We start from the raw sequence: 9,975 nt of genomic DNA on the forward strand, positions 1-9,975 counted from the left end.
TGGGACAGAACAGTTACCTCTGAAATTTTCTGCCTTATGTGATTTTGATATGCTCAGTTCTGCATGTTGATCATTCATAGCTGGCCAGTTTTGTTTCTGCCCTTGGATGGTGGTCAGGAGCATCTCAGGGGTGACTGAGGAGATAATTTATCTCTGTTTGGATGCCCAAATTATGGAGAACAGTCCTGGTTTCCCAGTATGGACAACAGACAGCTGAGAAATGTCTATCACAATGGATATGTGAACCTTAGTACAGCAAACAATAGCAAAAGGTACCTATGCTTATCTGAAATTTCTTCTTTCTTGTAGTATTAATATCCATAATCTGATCCACAAATAGATCATCCAGACTAAATACATGAAAACTGGAATAAGATAATACACTGTGCTTTGCAGGAAGGGAAGTTTGTTGCATTCTTTCTCAAATTATAATTCATACAATCTGTAGTTAGGAAAGTGTTTTAGAGTCACCTCTCGCACTGGGAGTGCTCAGTGGAGGTAAAGGCAGAAAGCAAGGCTTTCCCTGGCTGCTGACTGCTAGATCTCTTCTGCCCCAATCTCTGAGCTGGCAGAAGTAGCTCGTGTAGCGGATCTGTGGATCTTAAAGAAGGAACTTCTCAGGTAAGTGACTAAGTGTTCCTGTTTTGTTCTGAGTAGCTCGCTTTTTGGTACTTTTTAAGTTAGATCTGCTTAAGCAACACAGGAAAAAAAATAAAGAATCGAAAGGGAATAAACTTAGCCATCATTTACTGTAGTTTCTTAAATGATTCATAACAAGGCATACCGCAGATACCTAAAATCTTCTGAAGAGTTGCAACTTCTAGCCACCAGGTTGAACTAACTGTATTCCTCAGCATGGTTTTCCACATGCAGGATCTTCTGGGGTCGCTTGTTGAGAAGCATGAGCACATAGATATCTCTGAACAAGATAAATGTGTGGTCATACTTCTTGTTCTAATATTAGTGGAGAGCTTGTCTGTATTGCCTTGCTAACTGTTTCCATGCTGCTTTTTGTTTTCAGGTCAGTATTGCTTGCCCAGAAAGGATGGAGCCGATCACAAAGGTGTCTCACATTCCACCAAGTCGATGGGCTTTAGTGTGTAGTTTATGCAAACTGAAAACTGGTGCTTGCATTCAGGTATGTTCTTGTTTTCCTCTGACTCAGTCTGTGAGATGGGGATTTTTTTTTTTATTTTATTTTTCCTGTATTTGGAGATGTTATGATGAAGACAATCGTAGGATAGCTGCCTACTTTTTCATAGCTGTCTGCTAACAAATTAGTTCCCTAAGTGCTTCAGTGTAGAGAGTTAGGAGTTGGTCTCAGTTGCCTACTTCTGAGTAAGGCTGAGAACTGTAAGTACTGGTAGTATGTGGATCAGAGGTGGATCCTTCCACTGAACGCTGTTCAAAAACAAGAAAATACCAGATCACATGATACTAACATGATACCAACTTCGAAGAGATCAACAGGTATTTCTAAGAGTGCTTAAGAGATGATTTGGTAGGAATAAACTTTAATGTAATGAAGATATATATATATATTTTTCTGGTTTGTTTCTACTCTTGGTGACTGAGTGTTTTTTCCCTTCCATCTGTAGTGCTCCGTGAAAAGCTGCATCACTGCCTTTCATGTCACCTGTGCCTTCGAGCATAGCTTAGAGATGAAGACTATCCTGGATGACGGGGATGAGGTCAAGTTCAAGTCGTATTGTCTGAAGCACAGCAAGAACAAACAGAACTCGCTGCCTGATGTTGATGAGCATCCCAAAAGTATGTCGGACCAGAAGCAAACGGAGAGCGAGAAAACCAGTTTACGAGCCCAGAAGCTCCGAGAGCTGGAAGAAGAGTTTTACTCACTCGTTAAAGTGGAGGACGTTGCAGCAGAACTGGGTCTTCCTAAACTTGCTGTAGACTTCATCTACAATTACTGGAAATTAAAGCGAAAAAGTAACTTTAACAAACCATTGTTTCCTCCCAAGGAGGATGAAGAAAATGGCTTAGTGCAGCCAAAAGAAGATAGCATTCATACTCGCATGAGGATGTTCATGCATTTGAGGCAGGACCTAGAGAGGGTAAGAGTTTAACTGGTAAAGTTTTGAAAAACTGCGTGCAGGTGAGCAGCAGCTTTGTCTTTGGACAGAAGTGGGAATGGGAAGAGCACAGGGAGACGATTTAGAAAATAATAAGAGGTAAGGCCTTCAGCTCCATTCTTGTGAAGTACACAATGCAAAATTCTCTGCGTTGAAAACCAATTTGTGTAGGCAAAGCAGCAGGTATTCTTTGGTGAGTGCGCCTGAAGCTTTTGGGGAATTCTAGAAGTGCATTAAAACATCATCATGGTTTGAGGGCGATCGGGTGAAGTTCTGGGTGGTTAACTACCACAGGGGCTTCTTGGCTTCGCGGGCAAAGAAGAGGGATGCTGGCCCGTGCTCAGGCAGCTTCCCGTGACTTCTGATTCAGGTCCCTGACTCACCTCTCCTCTTGGGCAGCGTGCTGCTGTTGGCTGGCCCTAGGTAGCGGGCGGGCTGAATCACTGCTCGCGCTCCTGAGCTGGGCGATTTCCCTGCACGTGGCTGCCCGAGGTGCTGCTGGTGGTTAGCTGCTGGAAAACAGCCCGCCGAGTCTAGCACTGCTCGTGGCTTTGCTGAGCAGGATGAAAAGGAAATGGCCTTTTTAGCAGTATCTAGCTGGGATCTCAGAGGTCGCTAGCCAGCATTTGGAAAAGGTGGAGTTCTTGAGGAAAATCCAGAGTAGGTGTTTCTTCTGGCAGCCCATGGGGGAGGAAGACAGGTTTGTTACCACGTGGGGCTGCTGATCACCTGTGGTTTGCAAGGGCTTAGAGATGGGTGGTGAACCTAAGGCATATTCAAGCTTGGATCTCTTTTTTCCAGGGCAACTTCAAATATAGGTCCTTATTTAAAAAAAAAAAAAAAAAATTAAAAAAAAAAATGCTTCAAATGGAGGATTTGGGGGTTTTGGGTTTGTTTTTGTTGTTTTTCTCTTTCAAGAAAGGATTTCAAGTTTTTCCTTTTGTTCAAAGAGTGGTTGGTTTGCATCTAATTGTGCGGAAATTGATGCACTTACATTGAGTGGAAGCACTTCGTAGTTCGAGATAGCTCTCAAAGTTTCTGAACCTCTCGTGCCACAAGAATTCGTGTTCAGTTACATCTTGGGATGAAAATAAATTTGGGAATTTGGCAATCTCCTTTCTGGGGAGAGAGGTTCCAGTTTCTGAACAGCTAACAGAAGTTAGGTGTTCGGGGAGGTATACCTGGCAAATATTGTTCAGCCAGCCCCTGTGCTTTTTCTGTGTTGTGCCCACTCTTTCAGGTCAGTGTTACAAACTTGCGGTGCCTCTTCCTGTTTTCCTTACAGGAGGTGGACCTACTGCTACTAATTCAAACAAGTAGTGAAAGTAGAACTGTGTGGAACTGCCATGCAGCCTGAAAACAAGCTGCTAAATGCATCAGCCAAATGTGTGAAAGGCACGAAAAGCTGCAGTGTTCTCTTAGGGGTGATCTACATGTTAATTCTGGTCTAAACTGGCCAGAATCTATTGGGTAGCTTTGTAAAAAGATATACTTTCAAATGTTGCAATAATTCTAGGAGGAACAAACTTAGTTTAGCTCTTGAAAATCATTCTGCAAAGCATTTCACAAGGAAATTCCAGGAGACTGGAGTGTGGACTGCAGTAACATCCCCAGCACAGCATGTGGTTGAAGTAGGCTTACAGACAAGCAAGTCTTAGAAACTACGTGCTTTTGACTAGAATTTTGTTTGCTTACTGTGCTTGTAGGTGAAAACACATTCTGCTGCCTTGCAGAATGTATTCAAGACACTCATTAAACTGGTAATTAAAAATACTCAGGATTTGTTTTTAAATTCGTGGTTACATATGTTTAGTATCAGTCATGAGATATTTGCCAAGGGATATTGCTCATCAAATTTGTATAATTCTGTTGTGGATACATTTTTTTCTGTCCAGATTGTTGTTTTTTTTCTTTTTAATTTGATGCTAAGTCTCCTATTATTTCTCTGTAGGTAAGAAATCTCTGCTACATGGTAAGCAGGAGAGAGAAACTGAAGTTGTCGCACAGTAAAGTACACGAGCAGGTCTTCAATTTGCAAGTCCAGCTCATTAATCAGGAAATTGCTGCAGGTAATCACAGAAGTGTAAAATATTTACAAATCATAACTGTGTATAAACTAGGAGGCTGTGTGTTCTCATTATGTTCTGGCTTAGTGTTTTAACGTTTGAGAGCTGCCTTAAAAATTGTCTTCAAATATTCAGTCAATGAAACTACCAACATAGACAAAATACTTTAATGTTTTAACACCTTAACTTGGATCTTTCAATCTTGGGCATATGCCTGTAAGTTATTAATTGCTCTGTTACCCACGTAGCAGAAACGAGCTGGTGGTGATCTCGAGGTTTTTGCTTCCTTGGGCTGCTGTTTTATGGTGCCATTTCCCCACAGCAAGCTCTGCTCTCCCACTGAGATGTTCTTTTGCTTGCTGTAGTTAATTTCTTCAGGCAAAAAAGAGTGACTGATAGGAATGGCTCTTCTCGTGTTGCCTTGAATACTTGATGAGCAACATGAAGAGGCATTTCTTAGCTTGTCATCTCAGTTACTGTCCCTTCCTTCAGAAAGAGCCTAAGCACTCTGGTTTTTACCAGCGAGCAGTGACTGCTTTGGAAAGTTGATGTACCGAAACCAACCCTGCCCTTGATTTTCACTAAAAATGTGCCCTGAAATGAGGAACACAACATTTGAAAAGAGGAATGGCATATATTGCAGTGCAATTGCTTTTTTTCCTTAATTGGGACGTCAGCTATTTCTGCAGTTGTGAAATGATGATCTTGATGTTCGTTCAAGATACACGTTGTGTTTTTTGTAACCAATTTAGAGTGAAGCCTTTGTGGCTTTTTGTCTGCCGCTGAAACATGGATAAGTTTCATTGGTACTGACAAGGTGGTGGGTTTGTTCTGTTTGTTTGTTGTTTTTCAGCTGGTTTAGATCAGCCTAGCTCTTTGCAGAAGCAGCAGTACTCTAAAGCACTTGGATTTTGTGTAAATAAACTTGATTAGAAATGTGTACCAAATTTATGTCTTTACAAAACCAAGTGCTTTTTTTTAAAAACTTACTAAAATATTTTGAGAGATCTTTTGCAATGGCAGTGTGTGTGCACAATATAATAAAGACTCGTACATCAGAGTGAAAAGACTTTTAAAGCACAGAGAATTTTAAAATACGAAGCAGAGCTGAACCAAGTCCAAATTGCAGCTCAGTTTGAAGCATTGTTTCTTCTCTATCCAAAGCTGAATGTGAACCTTTTTTATAGCTTTGCTGGAACTACTTCTGTCATGTCTCAAAGCTGGTTCAGTTCACTGGCTTGAAGCCCTGTGAAAGGGCAGGCTGTTGTTTTTTAATGGAAATGCGAAGATGCTTACCTAAACGTTTGAAATGGTAGACGATTTGGGGCAGTTCTTGTTATTCTGCCTTGTCTGTAATGTCCTGAAATAATTTCACACCAGTTGTTTGCAGATGCTTCTTATTGCTGAATGACTTTTTAATGCACTGATAAAACTTACAGGTAACAGTGTGGTTACCCTCTTTAAGTCGTCTTTTCTTCTGCCCCCTCGTCTCTCTCTCATCCAGGCCATACCCTGACAAGTGCACTAGAGAACACGCTGTTCTACCCACCGCCCAGGATCACCCTGAAGTTAAAAATGCCCAAATCAGCACTAGGAGATTGCAAAAACAACTCCCTGAAGCCTGGCAACAGGCCGCTGTCTCCTGACAACAACAGCACTGCGTACGGCAAGAGGAGCGTGCCGGCGCCGAAGGAACCCTACGAAATCAAAGCGAAATCGTACCCCAGGTACCAGCACGAGGGCCGAAGCAATGGCTTGCTTGTCCCGGGGGGGATCGGCAAGCCCCGCGGCGAGGCGAAGGATTCGGGCCCCGTGCAGGTGTCCGAGTTTCACCGGGGCCAGCCCTCCGGGAAGCCCCTCGCGCTGCAGGCGGCCCTGCACGGGCAGGCGGCCATGGGGAACGGGCGGGCGCAGCAGGACGGCTCGCGGCTGGCGGCCAAGTCCAACGGGCTGCTGCTGGGCAGGGCCGGCGACGTGAGCCAGAGGGACAGCTCCAGCCAGACGCCCTACGAGCAGGACTCCGTGCTCGCGGCTCACCTGGCCGGCCAGAGCGGCTTCAGGAAATCCACCATGGAACATTTTAGCCGCTCCTTCAAAGAGGCTACCAACAGCCTGGTGAGGACCACGGAAGATCTGCGGTGCTGTGAGAAGCCGACGAGAAGGCTCGCCGCGAAAGACCGCTTGTGGAGCAAGCAGGCGCTCGAAGGTGCTCCCTACCAGGACAACGACGGGTACTGCCCCGACCTGGAGCTGAGTGACTCTGAAGCGGAAAGTGATGAAAATAAAGAGCAAGTGAGGTTACGGCGGAGTAGCTCGGAGAGAGAGAGCCCAAGCAAGGACTTCGGAAGAGATTGTCACAATAGAAACAAAAAGAACATGATTTCTCACGGTTCGGTACAAAGGTGATTAGAAGCCCCCACGGGGTAACTCAGCCTTCGCGTATCCCGGTGTACCAGTGCAGAGCTCAGCATCACCAGGTTCCAGAAACCAGTACAGGACCTACGACGGGAAGAACTGCAGGAGGGGTCGGGGGAGGGCGGAGAAATGGGAGTCGTTTTGTTCAACTGTGAATCGGCTTGCAGCCTTCGCAAGGCTCCCCGAGTCACGGCGGAGTCGCGGAGAAACGGATGGGGTTGGTCAGAGGTCAACATCTGGGGAAGCGCGGGGCGGCTGGGCCTTGTGTGAGCTCAGGAAACTGCTTCCTCCTTGCCAGCTCGCCTGCGAGGCATGGTGCTCACGCTGTGCCAGCCGTGGTGGGCAGGTAGCGAAGGAAGGAGCCCTTGCGTTGCGAGGGGCTGCAGGGGAGACGCTGAAACCGCGTCCTTGCAGCACCTGCCGCTGATCCAGCACGGCACTTGGGGGCCTGCGGGAGAGCTGAGCGCCTGGAAAAACCCTGCTGCTTTCCCTCGGGTGGCCCAGCCCCTGCCCAGGTGCTCTGCTGGATCAGGCCCAAAGCGGCTGCTGAGCGCCATCCCCGTCTGCAGGGGGGCTCGGTGGTGGTCGCGGGCTCCTTGCGGAGGGTGGAAGCCGCTGCCAAACTCACTGACCTCTAGACGTGCCCCCGCTCCCTGCTCTTGCTGAAGGTCGTGTTTCTCCTCGCAATTATTTGCTTATTTTGTAAATATACAACTTCTAGTACTTGTTTTTTTTTTTTTTTTAATCTCTGTACATAGCTGCTTGTTGTGGGATGCACTTGTAAATATTTTACCCAGCTAACAAGTACAGATGGCTAATTTTGTGGATAGTGTTTACAAGAGTAGATGTACTACTTCAAAGAAAAATGCTATTTGACACTTCAATTTAGGCAATCACCGGTGATGCCAGGTTCCTCCTCAAACTGAAATTTCACGGCCGGAGGTGTTTGTACCTGGTGTTTTTAAAAGAAGATGAATTAGAAATAATTTTGCCTGAACTTTTTATTTAGGCACGAATTTTCAACCCTAGCTGCCTCAATGTGGGCTCGGGAGCCCCACTTCTGGCACCTAGGCCTGTGAAATTTTAGCCAGTCATCACCTGGAGTATGTTTTTTATTGCTGAAAACTTATGGTTACGTTAAGCTGCTTTTCAACCTCTGGATCAGTTGCTGTTTCCCAAACTAAAACTTTTTTTTTAGCGTGCTTTAAAATCAGTTGTTTACCCGTGTTTTTAAACTTCAACCTCTGTTGAGGAAGCCAGAAGGGAGGGGAAGCCCTTTTCGGCTTGTTTATTTTGTCTGGGATTTCTGTTTGAATGCGGACGAGTTTCTTGTGTTGTGGTGATCAACCAAGTAGCTGCCCTGTTCTTTGAAACGCTGTGTGTTTCATAAACCCACAGCATCCCCTGTCCCCACGTCACCGGCTGAGCTGCGACATGGGCTGCATGGGACATCCTGCGTGCCTCTGTTGGGATCAGGGCTCACTTTCCCTACACATGAAAGGTTCACGTGTGACGATGGCTATGCAGAAGCCAACCAGCATGTTTCTTCATTCTCCATTACCTTCATTTACTGCTTTTAGTTTGGGAAATGACAACGCTTTTAGGTTTGGTTTAAGCTTTGAAATCTCCCTCGTTGCAATAGGACTAGCAAGTCAGGGGCTGGAGGACTTCAACGAAATAAAAAACCGCGAAACAGCATACTTGGCAATCCTGCTCTATTTGCTTCATGCAGTTTCTTTTTCTTTTTTTTTTTCTCCCCACTTCTTGATTTTATGTATATTTGTGTAATTTGTCTTTCTAGAGCTGTATCTTCAAAATTATTTCTTTTGGTGTAAATACGCAGTAGCATTTTAGGTTTCCACACATTTTATTTTGATGGGAAATGCTTTGTGTTCTAAGCCATGGGTCGTTCAGAACAAGTCAACAAATGTTTCTTCATTTGTATTCCGGTTCTGACTCTCTTAGTTTTCCTTCGATATTTATTAGTAATCCTCTTGCTGGCCACAAAATTTCATGAAGCTTGCGTTGGGAACACTCAGGTGGGAGGCTGGCAACGCCTTCATGCCATTTTGTGGCCAGAAGCGTACGGCGGAGGGGAGGAAAATGGTGCTTCAGCAAAACTCAGCATTTCTGCTCTTCTGGGGTTATGAATTCAGTTGTTTCCCGCCTGGGCAATGGTTTTGCTAATTTTTCCATGATTTTAATAGATATATGAAGGAGCCCTTGGTTACGTAGTTCTCAAGTATTGTCCCCAAAGTGCATTTGCTAGTTTTTGTTGTGTGTTCGGTGGCTAACTGTTTGAAGTATTACCTCTTAACCTTATTTGTCAAATTTTTTTTTGTGTGTTTTTGCATTTTGTTTTATATATATAAATATATATATATTCAATTTTCCAAGATGGACTCGGTCTTTTTCAGATGTCCCCTTTTTACAAGTACTTTTTCATTAAATTATGAAACTGCTAACAGTATTTCTACTTGTTGTGATTTATTCAGGGCTGCACCCTCTGTGCCTGGGAGGCCGCTAAACTAATGGGTCTAACGGCGGTGCTGTGTCCGTCGGGAGGGAGTTATTTCTGCAGAGCTGGCAGTACTTGAAGTCGAAAGGTCAAGGAAAACCTTTCCCCTTCAGCCTCCCCGAAAAAAGAGTCAGTGAGCACCGATTTGCTGCGTTTAGCAAATAGTCCCAGCCTGGCTTTTGTTTCTGCCTAGCCCAGCAGATGTAACAGGCCATTTGCTGCGCTGCTCTCCCTTTCTGATACATTTGCCTGTGTTGTAGCACCACGGCCTGCCCCTGGTTGTACAAACCAAGCTGTGAGGGGGAGCTGCAGCCTGGCCTTCCGCCTCATCCCGCTTCTCACACACCAACATGTGCACGGCCAGCACTGACATTGCCTTGGGAACGAGGGACAAGCAGCGTTCCCAGCCTGGTGGGTGGTGGTGTTTCTGCACGACCTGTTGCTGCAGTTCCCCCTGCTCCCACAGGCCGGTGCTGCTGCCCGCCCTGCAGCCGGGGAGCAGGAAGGAAGACAGCAAAAGCGAGGATGGAGAGCGAGGAGCAGGTGGAGCTGCACAACCCTGCTGATAACATCCTCCCTGCCCTCAGGAGGGCTGGGGGTTGTGATGCACGCGTGGGGCTGAGTGAAACAGGGCAGCAAGTCCTGGGCTGGAAAGAAAACCAGAGGGAAAGGGCACAAAACGAGCATATGGAAGAGAGGGGAGAAAAAAAACAGCATGAGGAAGAAGCTGTAAGTGATGGATTGCCAGCTGTCTTTCAGGACCAGGATTTCTCCTTCCCTAAGAACTATTTTCAGTGACTGTGACTGGTGGCCTCCCATCTCCTTTGAGAGTGGTCTGCTTGTGTCTGGGATGTGGGAAAAGGAGCCAAGGAAGTCAGTCTGTACC

General features: G+C 45.6%; 1 protein-coding gene across 1 annotated transcript in view; it reads left to right on the top strand.

Annotated features, from left to right (window-relative positions):
- JADE3 (jade family PHD finger 3) overlaps positions 1-8,982 on the top strand; it is a 54,259-nt gene extending 45,277 nt beyond the window's left edge. The window contains exons 9-12 of the mRNA XM_084289690.1: positions 1,022-1,138; positions 1,599-2,072; positions 4,042-4,159; positions 5,661-8,982. Of these exons, the coding sequence (XP_084145816.1) occupies positions 1,022-1,138; positions 1,599-2,072; positions 4,042-4,159; positions 5,661-6,562 (1,611 nt within the window). The 3' untranslated portion in view covers positions 6,563-8,982. The remainder of the gene's footprint in view (positions 1-1,021; positions 1,139-1,598; positions 2,073-4,041; positions 4,160-5,660) is intronic.
- The last annotated feature ends 993 nt before the right edge of the window (positions 8,983-9,975 follow it).

This window comes from Netta rufina, assembly GCF_964035555.1.
Source record: "Netta rufina genome assembly, chromosome: 1".
NCBI lineage: Eukaryota > Metazoa > Chordata > Aves > Anseriformes > Anatidae > Netta > Netta rufina.